Source organism: Odocoileus virginianus, chromosome 8 (genome assembly GCF_023699985.2).
Source record: "Odocoileus virginianus isolate 20LAN1187 ecotype Illinois chromosome 8, Ovbor_1.2, whole genome shotgun sequence".
Taxonomy (NCBI): Eukaryota; Metazoa; Chordata; class Mammalia; order Artiodactyla; family Cervidae; genus Odocoileus; species Odocoileus virginianus.
This window is the reverse complement of record NC_069681.1, coordinates 37,656,981-37,676,873: the sequence shown is the minus strand read 5'-3', so window position 1 is coordinate 37,676,873 and position 19,893 is coordinate 37,656,981. Positions and strand designations below refer to the sequence as shown.

General features: G+C 43.3%; 1 protein-coding gene across 1 annotated transcript in view; it reads right to left on the bottom strand.

Moving 5' to 3' along the window:
* LOC110127204 (ATP-binding cassette sub-family C member 4-like) overlaps positions 1-19,893 on the bottom strand; it is a 209,737-nt gene that overhangs the window by 143,400 nt on the left and 46,444 nt on the right. Inside the window, 6 exon segments of the mRNA XM_020877316.2 lie at positions 730-870; positions 2,170-2,370; positions 5,675-5,703; positions 5,706-5,770; positions 12,757-12,843; positions 13,067-13,161. Coding sequence (XP_020732975.2) covers positions 730-870; positions 2,170-2,370; positions 5,675-5,703; positions 5,706-5,770; positions 12,757-12,843; positions 13,067-13,161 — 618 coding nt within the window.

Sequence of the window (19,893 nt, the reverse complement as noted above, 5' to 3'; positions counted from 1 at the left end):
GGATGGGGGAGGGGAAGGCCCCAGGACACGGAGGCGGTCCTTCCGGCTCAGGTCTGCGCCAAGCCCCACACCCCGATGACCACAGCTCAGGGAAGGGCATGCTACATTTTAAAATCCTTAAAACACATCCTTTTTCTTAGAATCTCTCTGTTGTGTACATACAATGCCAGAAAGCCTGGCTTATTTTGCTCACAGAATTCTTTTCAATGCAAATCCAAGTGGACTGCAAAATACAACAGTATAAATGTGGGGATTTTTTTTAAAGGAAAATATCTTGACAGGTAGTGTGATGGTCAGTTTTCTGTGTCAGTTTGGCCAGGCCAGTCTCCGGGGACTCAACCAAACACTGGTCTAGATGTTGCTGTGAAGGTATGTATGGTTGTGGTTCACATCTGTCATCAGAACTTCAGTAGAGGAGATCACCCTCAACACTGTGGTGGCCTCGTCAAGTCAGTCAAAGGCTGGGAGAGCCAAACCTGAGGCTTCCTGGAGGAGAAAGAAATTCTGCCTCAAGACAGCAGGGTCAGCTCCTGCCTGAGGTTCCAGCCTGCAGGCCTGCCTTTCTGATTTCACATTCACTCAGCTAGAACCCACAACCTCATCAGCCAGTTCTTTAAGATAAATCTCTAAATATTAAAAACAATATTAATATAAATTAAATAAGTACAGCATAAATAGTATGTAAATACCAAGCTGAGGGCACAAACCAAAATAAATGTCCATATTTACCTGAGCTGCGATGTTTACTAGAATAAGGAAAATGATGATAAACTGGTGAGCCCCAGCTGTGAAGTAATTCTTGTAGGTCTTAAAACCAACTTTTCCCACCAAACGGCCCTCCAGTGGTGATGTAACCTGTATATTCTCAGCCTGAAAGAGAAAAATGGAAGTGAGGAACAAAATTTTAAGTATGGAACCCCCAAATTTCCAAAGTTCAACAATGCCCTCCACTACAAAATTGTGGAAAAAGACATCTCATATGCTCATAGGAATGTAGGATGGCCCATCTCCTACAGAGAGGAGTGTGGGAATATCTGGTCAAACCATGTGTGCATGTACCTTCAGACCCAACAATCCTATCCTTATAAATCTATTAGAAATAAAGAAACATCATTCGCATGAGATTATTCACTGTTGGGTGGCTTTGCTTAAAGTCATCATGACTCTTGGTTCAAGTACAACATACCTAATTCAAGTAAAAATGCAGAGGCTTGTTCCAAACTAATATACCAAACAATATGACACTAACATATCCCTCTAAATGACATGTATCACTTCCAATGACAGAAACATAAAACATACTCGATGCTCAAAATCCTAGCCAAATAAAATAAAATGAGTTCACATTGAAGTTGGAATAATCTGAGGTTCATAGCCGGGAGACAGCATTTGATCTGAATCTTTGTGGTCCCTGAATTTCAGAGAGTGATTGCTGAGTATGGAATGTGAGGGACTAATCTCAATACTTGTCAGAGTCATCAGGCTCCTGGGTTTGGACAGTGAGGGTTTGAATATCAAGGAATACCTGTGTATGTTTTTAAGAGAGAGCTAGTGCATTTCTGCATTTCTGTCTGAACAGTTTAGGATGCATTACAGAATCACATTAGCCAAGGATGTCCTCAGCTCTCTCCTGGCCACGGGGGATTCAAGGCAGATAAGGTGTGGTTCTAGGCCTTCAAGGGCAAGAAAATAAGGCAAGAACTAATTCTGTGTCGTGTCCTTTGCACACACTATCTCTGGCCTATCACTGGAGCAAAATAGTCATCTGCAGTGCCAGAACATTCCAACATATAGGAGAAGTAGCTGATTTAATGTGGCCACAGCAGTCTTCACATTAAGACTCTGGATGCATAAGGAAAGCCAGGATCCACCAGAGCAAGTAGAATGTAACTATGGTAAACTGATGAGTTCTCATATCAGTGTGAGCCACTTGCACCCAGAAATTCATAGCAGTGCACCCACTCCTGGTCGCCATAAGATTCTCCATTCTACACCCAAAAGGGAACCCCAAGCAGGCTTGCTCCTTTCAGGCTTTTCTAATTCTGCCAATTCCATGGAGTAAGACTTTGGAAGCCTTAGGATTTACTTTGGGACAAATGAAGATGTCATGAATAGAGCAGACTGAAGGGAGCAGACAGACCAGGGCACACTGCAGGATGAGAAACTCACATCTTGGTCCTCTGGAGCCACATCTTTCGAGGAGGGTCTGGAAGACTGTTGAGATGGAACCAAAGTCTCAGAGATCAGACTGGGAGTTCCTGGACCTGGAGATGGTTCGGTCTCCTCAATCTCCTTCATTAAAAGGATATCTTCAAAACCTATCCCAGATTTCGGAAACTCAGCAAAAGTCCTCTTTTGTATAATTTTGCCCTAAAATAAAGAATTTAGAAGGAATGTATTTGCATTTGATAATATTAATCTAATCTACATACTAATCAGGAAAAATTAACCAGTCTTAAATTATGATTTTCCTATGAAAATGATCCTTAGATTTGGAATTCTGGTGAACAAATTGAGTTGAGTTCAACTCAACATATATGCAAGCATTAGCCAAACCCTATGCTAGGTGCTGGGGGATATGAAAGTAATGTGTGTTCATGTTTTAAAAACGGAGGCCATTGACATAACTACCATGGGAATTCAGGGAAGCTAAAAGTACAGATATTGGTGGAAGTATCACTATAGTATTTTTAGACAATAAGGAAACTGAAAGAAGCATCATGTGACAAGCACAATTTTTTTTTCAAAAAAGTTAACTGGGCAAGATATTCTAGGAAAGATTGACACAGAGGTGGCCACAAGAACATTTCCATAGGTAATGGTCTTTCATCAAATTTTCAGTAACAATGGCTATAGTATCATGTGCCCAGCTAGGACAAGACATGTAGGAACCAGCTCTGGAGAGAATCCATTAACTCTGCCTTCATGATCTTTACCACCTCTCCACAAATGCAGGAAGTTCCTGAAAATTCAATATTCCACCTGTCCAAGTATTTAAACAAGGAGGTCATAAAACTGGGTGGCTCTGAATCCTTGACAGCCCATGCCAGCAAACCAACACCTAAGAATCAATGCACTCATAACTGGAAAAAAAAAAAAAAAACAACACTTAAGAACAACCAATCACAAGCAGCCAAGCAGGTGTCCTCTCTTCAGGCATCTGCTTAAGGTACAGCCAATCACACAGCTCTCTTTAAGCACATGTGACACATCCTTGCACAGTTTCCCTCTCTTACAAAGTCATCTAAAATAACATGCAGATGTCTTCACTATTTTCTGACTCCATGAAATAAGACTCAGCTCATTCACTTAGTGTCAAACAAAATATTAGGGAAAATTCCTGGATACAAAACTGATCAAATGAGGGCATTTCTGGTTAAGGCAGGTCAGGTAGAAAAATGTGGCCCAGGACACTAGCTGGTGCCTCTCTCACCCTATCTCCTGAGGTAGGCCACTGGGAGAAATTCAGTGAAGCCTTTGGGTGCCATAAGCTACCACAGAATTAGAAAATTATTTAGGATATATTGTGCCTTGCTCCACTTGGAAGGCAAAATTAATGCACCTTATTTGATGAAACTATCAATTTCCACTTAGTATTTGTAAGATGCACAAGGAAATGAGTAGTAGTACAAGGAGAGCAATTTCACTCGGCAGCCAAGCACTGACAATTTTCAAAGGATGAGAGGCAGTCAGCCTCCCTCTGCTGTTAGAGAGGAACCAGACAAACAGTAAGGATGGACCCACAGCTCATCCAGGGGTGCTCACCAGTGGACAAATAGTTGTTCTGATAGCACTAAAACTGAGAGCGGTGCCTTCAAAAGAAGCAATAAGGGGAACCTAGAACATCTAGGGATGGGCTAAATGGATTATTCTCCTGCCCACTGATCCTGTGTTTATAACACTGTCAATGTTGGAGTTTTCACTCTAGTATCACCCTCTTCCAAATATGAAATTAACTGCTATCAAATTTGAGAAACCTGAGCTCCCCATTCCTGAAAGAGTGGTTAACAGTCAACACATGGAACTGCTTCTAGAGAAGCAGGGGTTCTGCATTTTAATAATTTTCTTAGGGCAGAAATTCATTCAATAAGTGAGGGATCTAACTAAGGGATTGGAACAGGCAAGGGTTAACAAGGGAGGTGCTAAGACACAAAGACAGCAAGCCAAGGAGTGAAGCATCAAACCACCACCAAGTCTGAAAAATTCTCACTGATCTCCACCCCACTGCCAACCATGCTAGGAGTTGTGGATTGAATAGTGGCCCCCAAAAAGGTATGTTTAAGCCCTAAACATGACACCTATGAACAGGACCTTATTTGGAAACAGGGTTTTTGCAGATGTAATCAAGTTAAGATGAGGTCACACTGGAGTAGTGTGACCCTAAATCCAACATGACTGACGTCCTTATGAGAAGAGACCCAGCCAAACACAGGGGCAGTGGCCATGTGACCTCAGAGGCAGAGACCACAGTGCTGGAGCTGGAAGCCAAGGAACACCAAGGAAGGCCAGTGAACACCAGAGGCTGGAGGGAAGGATTCTCCCCTGGAGCCTTCAGGGAGAGCACGGCCCTGCCAGCACCTGGATTTGGGACCCGTAGCCTCCAGAACAGGATGACCATAAACTTCTGTTGTTTTAAGTCACCCAGTTTGCAGTACTTTGTTACAGCAGCTCTAGAAACTGACTTCCTAGCATAAGCTCACACTTCCGTCTCTTCAGCTTTACTAAGACTTCTAACTGCTTCTGCTGTCACCCCTCCAATGACCATCAGAGGAATCTCTTAGCTCCCACATCAGACCACATCCCTCCTCTGCTCTGGTCTGTTCAAGGCTTCCATCCCACTTTCAGGCTTGCTGCCCACTGCTTGGGGACAAGCTCCCTCCATGCCCCCCTGCTCACCCTCCTCAGACATGCTGGTCTTCCTGCTGTTCCTCCAACCTTCCAAGTTGCTCCTTCCTGAGGACCCCCTGCCTCAGACCCCCTCCCCCAGGTGACTGCATGAACCCCACCTTCCTGTCACTCAGGGCCCGGGGGGCACCAGCTCCTCAAGGAGGCAGCCAGGATGTCACCCTCACTCCTGCTTTGTCACATCCATCCCCATAAGAACAGGAGCCCTGTGAAGGCAGGGCCTTGTCCTCCTGCTGCACAGGCTCCCACACGTATCAGGCATATAGAGACCTGGGCAGGGAGACCAACAACTGGAGACACCAGCTGAGTGGGCATCTCTGACCCAGGTGCTTGGATACCCAGCCTCACTTCTGGTGTTAATAGAAGATGCTCTTCCAGCAAACTATGTATAACAATCACCTGTATAGAATCAGGTCTTAATATCTCTAATTTCCAATTAATACTCTTTGATTTAAGTTGTGGAAAGGGGGGGAAAGTTTTACATAAAATAGCATCCTTAAAAATTTCACTAGAACAGTGATAATTTAGTAACTCTGCAGTAGCACTTTTCTATATTTTAGGGTTTATGTGGCTTGGAGTGTAATAGTGACATTTCTATAGGTCTTCAGATTCATCTTCAAAGACATGAACACCAACTCTGAGAAGAAGGGAGAGTAAAACTGAGTAAGGGGCATTTACTTTGAATCCAAAGAGAATGACCTGCTGGGAGGCCTGATCTTCAACACACTTGAGTGCTAGCAAGTTCCCCAGACTTCTAGAAACTACTTACATCTTTCAGTATCAGAATCTGACTTGCATCTTTAGGTACTGCAGCTGATGAGTCACTAAGATTGTGATCTTCTCCTTCAAGGCCTGACGAATACACCTACAAATGTAAAAGGTACAGTATGCAAAAGCACATTAATGGGGGTGCTCCAAACTGAAAACACATATTTTGAAAGTATAATGAGACAAAAACAACATAGCTAAGGTCTATGTTTTAAATGCCAAATAAACAAAAATTAAATTAAATACAAATATGTCAATGATGACAAGTAGGTCCTCAAATTTATCAGCAGCAAACTTGACTCTAGCTCTGCTAAAAAATTTTTAAAAACAGTTCATTAAAGGAGGCACTTGCTAAATTTCTTTTCCTAAAACTCAGCTTAGCAATAATTTATATGTCTCATAATGGAAAATAATAGAGCAATACTGAGATTCCAAAACTTGACCAAACTAAAACATTATTTTATCATTATGTGGGAATGGGAGAACAGGGATCTATATCATATAAAACTCTGTAGATTTTTTCTTAGTATTTAGGTGATTATTTATGATTTATGATGTACATATTAACAACAAAGGATTAATTGATTCTTGGTAACTTTTGCCAGAGGTCATTTTCTAGGCACTTCTTCCCAAATAGTATTAGTAAGAAAATGAATGCTAGCGTGGCCTCCATCAGTCTCTACAATGTTCTATCCCATCCAGGAAGTAAGACCTTCCAGATATGAAAATGAAAAAATGAAAATCACACTGGGAATCATCCAATGGCTCAAAAGACACACCAGTTCTCTTAGTCAAGACCCCTGTGTGAGCAGACCACCCAAGATGGCTATTCTCTTGCTCTATGTACATCCCCTGCCTAACCAGTGCCTGCTTCACCTATCCCTACTCATGTGACTAACTTTCCTACACACTTGTCCCAGAGTCCAGCTAATGACTGTTCTAGCTTTAGATCAGAACCCTCCATGATGCTTGTCAAAGGGGCAGGAGGGGCATGACCCTCTGCTGGTTTTCATAGTAACTGATGGCCCAACCTAACATCAACTCCCCTTATGACAGGTAATCTCCCCACCCTGCTCTCCACTTCTCCTGGGAGCAAAGACTGCCACGGTGTCCTGTCCCAACGTGGGCCTCAAATGGTGGATGTCCTTCCAGGATTTCCTTCGCAAGTGTAAGGTGGACCTAATCATTAAACCATCTGTGTCTCTGCACTGATTCCGGGCTCTTTCCTAAGTCTATGCTGGACAAGCACAGGTCTGGCAGGCCTGCTGGGTGCAGCCCAACAACCCCCCTCAGCTTCCAACCTTAAGTGTGTTTTTACAATAACTCCTCCATCTGCTCCTACATTTTAAATGCAGACCCCTAGGAACTAAGACTCAGTCTCAAACCCACAGGGTCCACAACCCTCCAGGGAAGTGATTGACTAGGTCCAGGGCCCCAGTGACCACAGGCAGGGCTCCAGGCAGGTACTCTGGGAGCCTGAGCCCCTTGCAGGTCAAATCACAGGAACCTGGGCCAGAGCTCAGCCTGTGAGTGAGTCAGATGGAGAGTCTGGAGGCAGCAGACTGTAGCTCAGTCCCTCTCACGAGCCTGACAACATCGGACGAGCGACTAAACCTCAGTTTCTTCATCTCAGAACAGCATCAGTGACAACTCATCCACATGTTTTGAGAAATCAAACCACCAATCCATCCAGTAAATGTCAGCTCCCTTCTCTACTTCTCAGAACCCACAACTGGCCCTGTGCTTTGGATTCAGGACAGAAAAGTCCTAAGGGGACACTCTGGACACTGGGTCTGTGATCAGAAGCAAGAGCCCAGGATGTAGACACACACACCATTGCTTCACTAAGTCCAAAAGGAGTCATTTTTCCCTTTGACAGGTCTCAGTTTGGTTTTCCTACCTAAGTTTCTTGACTGAGTAACCCCCTCATCACACTTAGCACTAAAGCTTTTAATGAAATTATTTCTTCTTAATTCATAATAACCTACCAATAGTCCCTAAAGATGGATGTTAATCAAATTTGATGGGCTGTTAAGTCCAGGATGGAGCAACCCAAAAGGTATAAAATGTTTTCTTCCGAACATCCCATCATAGATGAGGAGATACAGATAATTACAATGAAGTGATCAGCTGATGGCTTTGAATGCTTCCTGTGAGTAGTCGCTCAGTCGTGTCTGACTCTTTGAGACCCCATGGGCCTGCCAGGCACCTCTGTCCATGGGGATTTTCCAGACAAGAATACAGGAGTGGGTTGCCGTGTCCTCCTCCAGGGTGAATGCTTCCTAAATAATGCTTTTTATCCAAATCTCTCTCCAGGTGACGCTATTGGGCAAGAACCCACCTGCCAATGCAGGAGACGTAAGAGACATGGTTCAATCCCTGGGTCGGGAAGATCCCCTGGAGAAGGACACAGCAACCCACTCCAGTATTCTTGCCTAGAAAATCCCATGGAGAGAGGATCCTGGTGGGCTATAGTCCATGGAGTAGCACAGAGTCAGACTGAAGTGACTTAGCATGCACATTAAATCTCTAAGAAAAATGAAAGTGAAATTTCCAAGTCATGTCATAAAAATAATTGTTTCAACAAGTTGTATAAGTGTTGTTTCTCTACAAGGTCTGTGTTGATCCTATTTGTTGGGTTGGCCACAAAGTTTGTTTGTATTTTTCCATAACATCTTACAGAAAAAACCCAAATGAACTTTTTGGCCAACACAGTATAATCCTACATAAGGACTATGTTAAAAGGAGACACATCCGTGATAGAGGGGATACAAATAAGACAGAGTCCCCACCTTCATTCATTCAATCAGCAGAGGTTTACTGACGTGCCACTCATATGACCTACATCAAGGTCAAGAAAGCAGACAATACTTTGCACCACATAAAGGCAAACACACTGAATGAGTATAGAGAAATGCAATATGGGGCTGTGATGTGTGCTCTGTAGGGAAAGCAAGGGGGGGCTGCTATCTTAGATGGGGAGACACAGGAGCTCTAAGGCTATGTGGAAAGACATCCTGGAAGAAGACACAGCAGGTGCAGAGGGCCTGCACTGGGTTGAGGCGCCTTCCTGCATTCACAGCTTAGGGGTGGTTGGAGGGACTCATAAATGGTCAAGTACACCCTCTAAGGGCTGTAGGAAGACAGAGGGCACAGGTGCCCCCTGGAGGAGCATCAGGGAACAGCAGGGCCCATCTTCCACCTTCTGTGTCCTGGGACACTGTTCCCTGGCTCTGGGACAGACGGACCAGTATGTACAGACAGAAAGGGGTGAGAAAGGACCCCTACAGAGCCAGCACATCTGGACACCGAGTAGGTGTGGGGATGAGCTGGAAAGGCTGATGGGGGAAGACAGCAAAGAAGCCCATTCTTTGTTTAAGGACCTGGAGTTGCTTCCTGAACATGAGGGGTGGGGGGCTTAAGAAGGGCTGGAGCAGGAGGGTGAGCTGCATAGACAGCAGCGGGAGAGTCTGGTCAAGGCAGACCTGAAGACCTGATGATGCAGGAGGTAGGGGTCTGGCAATGTGGGACTGAACCAGAACAGGACCCATAGCATGATCCCCATGGCATGATGAGACTCTATCTGTTCACCTAATGCTTCTCACCTTCTGTAGGTGACAGAACCCATTTAGTGTTCACAGCATAAAGTAAAACTCACAAACCTGAATGGCTTTCCTTCATGATGGAAGGAAACTGTTAATGCTAAGTAGAAGTGTGATTCATTCACTCTTAATTACAAAACACTTCCTATTACTAAGCTTCCACATGACCATCATCTCTCATAGAATATTGCTCCATCCAATTTCCTAACTTGAGAACATTGCAGTCGCTGCTGAGTGGTTTCCTAAAATACTTTCCTGCTCTCTGCTTTACATCACCCTAGAGAATGTAGCTCTGATTAGCAAACAACAATCTTAACCTTGCTTCTATCAAGTATATATCCAAAGTGGTACACCCAAAATATTTTAGAGGATCTTTATAAATATCTCCTGTGTTTGAAAAAGAACTCAAGAGACCTCTTGTAATCAGCACACTGTACTTGACACCAATTGCCTTGCTCATCCCTCCCTGTGACACAGATGCAACCACCAGTAGAAACTGTTCCTGCAGTGATGGGGAACTTGTGCAGATGCTCACAAGAGGGGATGACAGACATTTGTTGAGTTTAGGGCAGGGTGTTGGAAACAGGGAGGCTGAGATATTACTGATGCCAGGAGGGTGGAGGTGGGGAATCCCTGTCACAGCACGAGCTCCTGTCACTCAACTTATGACAAGACACAAAGCACTTCTCTAATGGAAAATTCATCAAGTCACAAACAGGAGAGGGTGAAAAGGCGGGTCAGATTAGAGAGCTGGAGGCCATAGCTGTGTGTTACCTGTCCTGCTTCCCCGTGTTCTCAAAGATTCAGTGCTACTATGCAGTTTTCTGTATGTGCGTGTTACAGTATACATAATAAGAAATTTACCATTTTAACCATTTTAAGCATATAGCTCAGTGGCATTAAGTAAAGTCACATTGTTGTGCAGACTTCACCACCATCCATCTCCACAGCTCTTCCTCACCCCAACACTAAGCACATTTTATACATGGGCAGGTTCCACCAAAGTCTAATGACTTCTGTTTAGTGGACATGGAATCCCAGATCCTAGTGTCCAGGGCTCAGAGCTCCTCAAACGTCTCACAAGGTTCTATGGTATAGTACAGGGAACTATAATCAATACCCTGAGATAAACCATAATGGAAAAGAGTGAATATATGTGTATAACTGAGTCACTTTGCTGTACAAAATTAACACAATGTAATAAATTAACTATATTTCAATAAAAACAATTCTTTTTTTTTTTTTTTTTTTAAAAAAAGGACAGAGACAGAGGTTGTGTATAAACAGAGGGAAAACCATGTGAAGACACAGCGAGGTGAATGTGGTCAGAAGCCAAGGAGAGAGTTCTCAGGAGAAACTAAACCTGCCCACACCTTGAACCTGTATACTCAAGAACTGTGAGAAAATTAATTTCTAATCTTTAAGCACCCCATCTGTGACAACTTGCTATAGACCGAATATTTTTGTTCTCCAAAATTCACACATGATACCTAATGTCCAATGTGTTGGTATTAGGAGATTCAGTTCATTCACTCAGTCCTGTCCAACTCTTTGTGACCCCATGAACTGCAACACACCAGGCCTCCCTGTCCATCACCAGCTGCCGGAGTTCACCCAAACCCATGTCCATTTAGTTGGTGATGCCATCCAACCATCTCATCCTCTGTTGCCTCCTTCTCCTCCTGCTCTCGATCCTTCCCAGCATCAGGGTCTTTTCAAATGAGTCAGCTCTTCGCATCAGGTGGCCAAAGTCTTGGAGTTTCAGCTTCAACATCAGTCCTTTCAATGAACACCCAGGACTGATCTCCTTTAGGATGGATTGGTTTGATCTCCTTGCAGTCCAAGGGACTCTCAAGAGTCTTCTCCAACATTACAGTTCAAAAGCATCAATTCTTCGGCGTTCAGCTTTCTTAATAGTCCAACTCTCACATCCATACATGACCACTGGAAAAACCATAGCCTTGACTACATAGCCGGACCTTTATTGACAAAAGAATGTCTTTGCTTTTTAATATGCTGTCTAGGTTGGTCATAACTTTCCTTCCAAGGAGTAAGCGTCTTTTAATTTCATGGCTGCAGTCACCATCTGCAGTGATTTTGGAGCCCCAAAAATAAAGTCAGCCACTGTTCCCACTGTTTCCCCATCTATTTGCCATGAAGTGATGGGACCAGATGCCATGATCATAGTTTTCTGAATGTTGAGCTTTAAGCCAACTTTTTCACTCTCCTCTTTCACCTTCATCAAGAGTCTCTTTAGTTCCTCTTCACTTTCTGCCATAAGAATGGTGTCATCTGCATATCTGAGGTTATTGATATTTCTCACAGCAATCTTGATTACAGCTTGAGCTTCATCCATTCGGGCATCTCGCAGGATGTAATCTGCATAGAAGTTATGCAATCATGGTGACAATACACACCCTTGATGTACTCCTTTCACAATTTGGAACCAGTCCATTGTTCCATGTCCAATGCTAACTGTTAATTCTTGACCTGTATACAGGTTTCTCAGGAGGCAGGTCAGATGGTCTTGGTATTTCCATCTCTTTAAGAATTTTCCACAGTTTGTTGTGATCCACACAAACACTTTAGCGTAGTCAATGAAGCAGAAGCAGATGTTTTTTCTGGAACTCTCTTACTTTTCCTATGATCCAATGAATGTTGGCAACTTAATCTATGGTTCCTCTGCTTTTCTAAATCAAGCTTGAACATCTGGGAAGTTCTCAGTTCATGTACTATTGAAGCCTAGCTTGGAGAATTTTGAGCATTACTTTGCTAGCATCTGAAATGAGTACACTTGTGTAGTAGTCTGAACATTCTTTAGCATTGCCCTTCTTTGGAATTGGAATGAAAACTGATCTTTCCAGTCCTATGGCCACTGGGGAGTTTTCCAAATTTGCTGGCATATTGAGTGAAACACTTTTACAGCTTCATCTTTTAGGATTTTATTAAGTCTAGACTTAATAAAGACTTTATTTCCAAAGTGAAATAATAACAAGTGTAAACCAACAAGTTCTTTCCATGGAAGCCTTCTGTCAGTACCGAAAACTTCACTTCTAATGTGCCTTAAAAAAATGATGGAGGAAAAGAACTGGAAGCCAAGTACCAAGTTATAGAGTCTCACTCTCTGATTTAAAAAACATACATCATCTCTCTTATTCCTGGTGTCTGGATCCATCCACAGTGTCTGATTATCAACATCAAGTAGCAGGGGTAATCTGCGGTCTATCCCTCACTCTCTAAAGAACAGACTCCACTGGCCTCCACACACTGGAAGCACCTTTTATATTTTCCTATCCTGACCTCATCATGATGCAAAATTTCTCTACGATGGATCTTCTGTGGAAGGAAGGGAGGGGAGAGAGGGACACCAGAGCAGAACAGACTGAGTCTCCTGAAGCACAAAGGCTTTCCTGAGCTCCCTTCCCTGATCTCTACAGGGTTCCTGGAAAGCAGAGATGATAGAAAACAGGAGCAAACTCACTGTTCAAACAAGTGCCTGCTGACTCCTGCATCCACTGCGCTGAGCGGATCATCCAGGAGGTAGATGTCTGCATCCTGATACACGGCTCTAGAAAACGTAGAGAGACGTCAGGAGAGGACACTTCACACTCCCTGGGTCTCATCTCTGAATCATGATGGTGTCCAACAACTTCATGTTCCTTCCTGGAGCCCAGGGAAAGAACCAAGACCCTGCTTCACACAGACCCACCCGGTGAGCGCAGTCTGTGTGCTCACGTCCACTGGGAGCCACGGAGGAGGAGGGGCAGGATGGCAACTGAAACCCCATTTACCTGGCGAGGCTGACCCGGGCTTTCTGTCCTTCACTCAGTGGGGTTCCCCGTTCTCCTATCTCAGTTAGATCTCCTTCCTCCAAAAGTTGTAAATCCTATACAGAGATTAAAAAGGGGGGGGTGGTAAAAAAAAGTTTTAAAATGTGTTCTCCTACCATCTTAAATGTTTAGCATTAGTTCTTCATACAAGTATTTGATGAACATGCATGCATGCTCAGCTGCTAAGAGGTTTTCGACTCTTTGTAACCCCATAGACTATGGCCCATTAGGCTTCTCTCTCCATGGGATTCTCCAGGCAGCAATACTGGAGTGGGTTGCTATCTCCTCCTTCAGGAGATCTTCCAGACTCAAGGGTGGAATCCATGTCTCCTGTGTCTCCTGCATTGGCAAGTGGATTCTTTACCACTGAGTCACCTAGGAAGCCACAGCAATGGGTATGTGTTCATGGGTTGAACATTTAAAAAAAACTTCTCCGTGTTTTTTGTTTTCATTCTGTAGTTTTTCACAGCATCTATGCTTTTGACCATTTTAACATATTTATTGAGGATCTACTATATGACAGGCATTGCTCTGGGCACTATGAACTCAGCTGTGAAGAAACAAAGCTCCTAGAGTTTCTTTCCATGGTGGAAGACAGACAATATGGAAAATAACCTGAGCACAAGTACTGAGGACAAGAAGGAAAAGGAAGCCAGCTCAGGGGGGTGGAGACTGGAGGGAAGTTAAGTGTGCACTGGATTCGGAGGGCTCTGATCAGAGGGAGTGTGAGCAGATCTAGGGGAGGGGGAGGCGCTCAGGGAGACCTGGAAAGGCTGCTCCTCACAGAGGGAGGGGCGGGTGCAGGGGCCATGGGGAGATGCCCAAGGGGTTCAGGACAAGGAGGCAGGAGAGCAGAGCCAAGTGAGAATCAGGGGAGTGAGGACGGAGACAGAGCAGGAGGAGCCTGGGGTCACTCCAGTAAGAAGAGGAGAGGGAGGGGAAGACTGATGTGGTCTGAGGTTTTTAACGTATCACTCCTGTGCTTTGCAGAAAACAGTAAGTGGGGAAGGGTGAGGGCAGGTACACATGAGAAGGCTACTGGAAGAATCTAGGTGACAGATGACCGTGGTCAGGACCACAGTGGAAGCAGCAGGAATGGAGAGACGAGGTCACACTCCAGACACATTTGAAAGGTGAAGTCTGTAAGACCTGCTCACGGGATGGGTGTGGGATGTAAGAGAAGAGGATGTGGTGTTTGGGGTGAGGAAAGGGAAGAACAGGGTCTCCATTTACTGAGTTGGAGAAGATGCGGGATACAGTCTTAGGAGACTTCACTTGTGGACACACTGAGATAACCTCTCAGTGATGTCATGGTGCAGCTGGACATGCAAGTGTAAAGGTCTGTGCTAGAGATACAGGTGTGAGAGCTGGTGGTCCAGGCTGGTGAAGGCACAGAACTTGTTTTATCAGGGAAAGAGTGTGTCTTCAACTGGACATTTTGCTGATCTCGGCCTCAGCTTCCCACTTTCAGAGAAGGGATAACACCTGACCCGAGTCCTCACAGTGATACTTAAGGCAAGTGACAGAGTGACAGACAAGGTCTGTACAAGAAATGGGAGCAGAAAGAGCAAGTTGGGCAGGAAAACTGAAAGGAAAGAAACAGTGTGCTCAAGGGACACCCAGCAGATCAGCTGAACTAAGTAGATGCTTGTTTGTGGATGCAGGAAAAACCCAAAGCTAAGAAGGAAATGAAGTTGTAACTTGAAGATCTGGGAATCAATCAAAAGTTATATATGAATATTATTTAAGAAGTAAATAGACAAATCAGCCTATTTTCCCAGAGTATCATGGGGAAAAAAAGAAAAGATGACAAGAACATTCCCAAAATAACAAGATAAAAAAATCGGGCTTAAGTTACACAGTATTATATTAGAGGTCTTAGGTTGCCTATAGTTATGACTTGGCACATTTTGACACAGGCAGTTTGTTTGGAGTTTTATCTGCTAAACCCCTCAGGCATCAACATAGGATGCACAGCAGTACATTTCTGCAGATGCAGCCCTCACTCAAGCCCTCACTTCTGCTGTTCCTTTCTGCAGATGAAGCCCTCACAATTTATCATTATTTCACCTTCTTTCTTTCTTGAGCTCAGAAATTAATACTATCCCTTGCTTTTGGTTTTCATTTTAAAAAACATGAGCTATGTTTTCAGCCTCTCACACACACACACAGAATTACTTGGCCTCTCTTTCACTTTTGACAGTCCTTGCAAACTGTTCCACTTAGTTTTTAAGCTTTGATTTTTCTGTTGTTCAAATGGTTTTCTTCTTAAAATAGCACTGTGTTATAATATAGCAATCTTAACCACATTCTAGAAAAGGCACTTGTGGCCTCTCTTTTCAGGACATAAGAAACTATCCCCGAGTCAGGTAGTAATACTTCAAGAGTGTTGTTGACTCTGCAAATTAGTTATGAACAAGCCACCAAGAGGAAAAACAGTTTGGAGGATTTGAAATAAAACAAATTCAAGCTGATTTCTCAGTCACCATTTTCTGATTAGATTAAAGAGGAAAAGCTTGAGTTGAGAATATATTACCGCTCCTTCCATTGACAGGAAGGTGTTCTTATTCATGTTTGTTATTCTAAGTTCAGTTCAGTTCAGTCCCTCAGTCGTGTCCGACTCTTTACGACCCCCTGGACTGCAGCACGCCAGGCCTCCCTGTCCATCACCAACTCCCAGAGCTTACTCAAACTCATGTCCATCGAGCCAGTGATGCCATCCAACCATCTCATCCTCTGTCATCCCTTTCTAAGTTATTTTTATTATTATATTATTGTAAGTTAAATATAACCAATTCTCACTGAACAGCAGACACACACACTAGAGGCAAACTAGGAAATGATGATGCAGGTTTGGTGCCATCTTCCCAGAAGCACATCAAGGGCCTTCAGCAATGGAGGAGACCTACAGTAGAGACACCTCAGAGCAGACTGCTGAAGTGGTCAATGCGGGCATGATGTAAGGCCCTGGCACAAGAGACTGGACTCGCGTCAAGCAGTGGGAAGGACACACCTCCCTTCACAGCTTTTCTTCCACATGGAATCGCCCCTCCTCTCACGTCCTGTCAATATCCCACCCATCTTTCCAGGCTCAGCCCAAACACACTCTCCCATGAAACCATCCTGGACTCATCTCTTCCTGCTGGGTTCCTAAGGCTCTGTTTACATCTCTCATCTCTCATGAAGGACCATCTTATTCTGCTCCATCATTTGTACACACGCACACAGCTTCTCTCAGCTCCTGGGGGTAAGATCTGTGCACCAAGCTCTGTGCTGGACCCTGATGATGATTATCTCTAATCCCCACAACAAGCTCACAGGAAGTACTGGCCCCATTTCACAGATGAGGAAACTGAGACTGAGTGAGGTCACATCACTGGTCTGAGGACGGTAAGCTGTTAAACAAAAGAGCAGGAATCTGAACAAGGTCACGTCAGTTCATAGTCTTCTGCTCTTTTGCATCAGGCTACCCAGGTGATGACTGAAGAGTATATTTGAAACAAAGGCAACACTAACTCAAGACTTGAAGTCCTCTACACCTAGACACAGAAGGAACACACTTATTAACCTAAGATTTTCAAGGGACTCTGAAAAGAAAATGTCCAAATGTGGGAAAATATTAAACTAGAATTTATCAACTTGATACCTTTAAAAACTAGAATTTATCAATTTGATACCTTTAAATACATGTTGACTAAATATTTTCAAAAGCTTCCCAGTGGTTAAAGATAACATATAGACAAATGTTACATACTACATTGCTTATATTATGGTAATAGAATATTGTTATTATTGATTTATATAATGTACAATGTGTAGAGCACCTATAGAAATATCAAATGAAACAGTGTAAGTTAAATATTCAGGTACCTTCTTTCTTACATATCACATTTTATATTTGTAATTTTACCAAAAACTGGCTGAGCTTATAATTAAGAGTTAATTTATTTTCAAAATCATTCTAATACCTACAGAGTGCTTGTTATGTCCCTAGCAATCAGGTCTTTAAAAATCACAACCAGATTTCATCCTCAAAACAAACTCATGAGGCTGATAGTTTTATTATTTCCATTTTACAGATGAAGAAACAGGCTTGTAAGGATCAATTAGCCAAACCACACACCTGATCAACAGAGAGACTGGGACTCAATTCCTGAACCTTCTGATTCCTAGACCTTGGAGTTTATGTCATCAGCCTGAATCTATGTTGCCAGTGTGATTACTTCATGTCTCCCTATTTTGTTACAGAAAAGTTTTCAGCTCAATGAACTTAAAGGATTAGTTCAATTAGATCTGGTATAATACATCTAGTTGTTATTAACAGATGTAATATAAAAAATGTTTGGTTTTTGTTTTATCCTTCAGATTTGGAGGAGGTAGGAATAGGAAGAAGAGTAAGGAGAAATCTTTATTATATTTATATGGATGGGTGGATGGATGGAGAGAAAAAGGTTAGAATAGTAATAATAATAGCCACCATTTACTGAAATCCTGGCTTGTTTACATTTCACAGGCATGACCTATAGCCTTTACAGTAATTTCACCCCTCCCCCATTTAAGAAAAAGGAAACTGAGACAAACACCTGGAGTTACTACCCAGAACGGTTTCTCTCCAAAGGCCAAGCCCTTTCTACTACATGCCATCTCTGTCTACATGCCAGACTGACTCCAGGATGCCACTATTTACTGAGATTTCCTTATGTCCATCCACTGATACCTGGAATCCAAAAGGAGATAAGCAGAGCCTCTCATAACTTACTAAGTGGTTCCCAGGTATTGTAAAGGCCTTGCTGACCCCTTACTAATCAGACACATAGATGACATTTCAGAGCAGCAGCAAAACCTCTTGGAAACCCTCTGACCCAATGTCCTCGTTTTGCTGCAGAAACATTAGAGGTCCAGGCAGGTGACAAGACATGTCCAAAGTGACAGCAGGCAAGTGATCAAGTCAAGGTCAGGGCTCTGCTCTCTGTTACTTCTCTACCCTGACCCTCCCTTCCTGCCAAGAAGGAAATGTGCACGAGGAGTCCTGATTCCATGTCCCAACTACACAGAGAACAGGAGAGCAGTCCATGTTTATAAACATCACATCGTATACAGAAGTATCTCTGTGCAGCCCAGTCCTGCAGGGCCCCTTCCCACCAGAGTCTGTGCTGCACAGACGCCCCAGGGTGGGTGAAGCCCCAGACACTGTCCATGCTGCTCCCAAGAGGCTGCAGCAAAGCATCGGCCCCAGGATCTGAACTTGAGCTGCAAATGTAGAGATGAGGTGCCTCATCTCTCCAGGCCTCAGTTTTATTAACTATAAAATGAAGAAGGGAATATCAAAGCCACTCATAAAGAATGAATAACTCAAAAACATTGTTGTGCGTGTGCATGCACATGTGTGAAAGAGAAAAATGATTTGCATGTGAACTCTGAATAAATGGGAGCTATTCTTCTCACTGTTCTACAGTTGCTTTTCCTTCTTTACTTATACAGTATCTATACCATTTAATAAATATCAAGCTCATCCCTGCTAATTTGACATCATCTCTGCAAATGTACAACCACCCCTGAACAAGACCCCAGAATAAAGAAATAAGCCCATTAAACAAGCAATTCTGTTTGTCCATATCATTGTAAAATGCTACTCACCTGATATAGGGTTTCCCTGGTGGCACTAGTGGTAAAGAACCCACCTGCCAATGCAGGAGATATAAGAGACCCAGGTTCATCCCTGTGTTGGGACGATCCCCTGGAGAAGAACACGGCAACCCACTCCAGTATTCTTGCCTGCAAAATCCCATGGACAGAGGAGCCTGGTGGGCTATAGTCCATAGAGCTGCAGTCAGACACGACTGAAGTGACTTAGCATGCACACACACCTGATATAACTAACCTATGATGTTCAAACCATTGTTCGAAGAGAATTACAATTTTCTCAGAAAGCAAGTTTGGAGCCTTCAATACCACACCTTTGAAAATCTGTCCCTGCCTTTTCCTCACAGTACAAAAGAACAGTCAGATGTCCAGACTGAACTAAACAGACCCCAGGGGGAGACCATTAATGCTATTATTCACTGATTTTTACAGCCTGAGAAAGTAACATAGTATTTAATATTATTTAACCTTTTCCTTTCTTTTTGCCAAATTGCATTCTCCTATCAGTTTAGTTCTCATTATTTATTCAGTAATCTTACTGAAATCCCAACATACAGTTTAAACCTTTCATCTCACCATTTTCTGTGAAACTCAATGCCATTTCTGAAAATAATCTCTCCCTCAGTGAAATGAAGCAATATTAAAAAGAAATTTTAAACCATTCCAGTTTCCGTAAATAATGAATTACAAGTCAAAGATGAAGTGGAGCGAGAAACTCACAGACTGAAAGGGACCAAGGAGGCATCGGTCAAGTGCAGGGGGCAGACCTTGTGTGGATTCCAATAATGGTGAAGATTTCTCAGTGAGATGATCAACAACATGTAAACACAGACCAGCAGGTTGGAGATACTCAGGAATTTGAGGTATTTTTCAGGTGAAATAAAGTAGTGAATTTTTTCCCCAAAGGTTTCCTGTCTTTTAGAGAAAACTAATGAAATGTTTACAGATGAACTAATCTGAGGTCTAAGATCTGCTCCACAATACTCTGGGATCGGGGTGGGGCTGGCAGAGGGCAGGGGTAGAGATGCAGTGAGACTGGCCACCAGCTGATCCTAGCTAAAGCTGGCGGGGGTGGGGGGGTACACGAGGGTTCATTACACCATGCTATCTATTTTTGTAAACTTTTGTAACTTTCCATTTTAAAA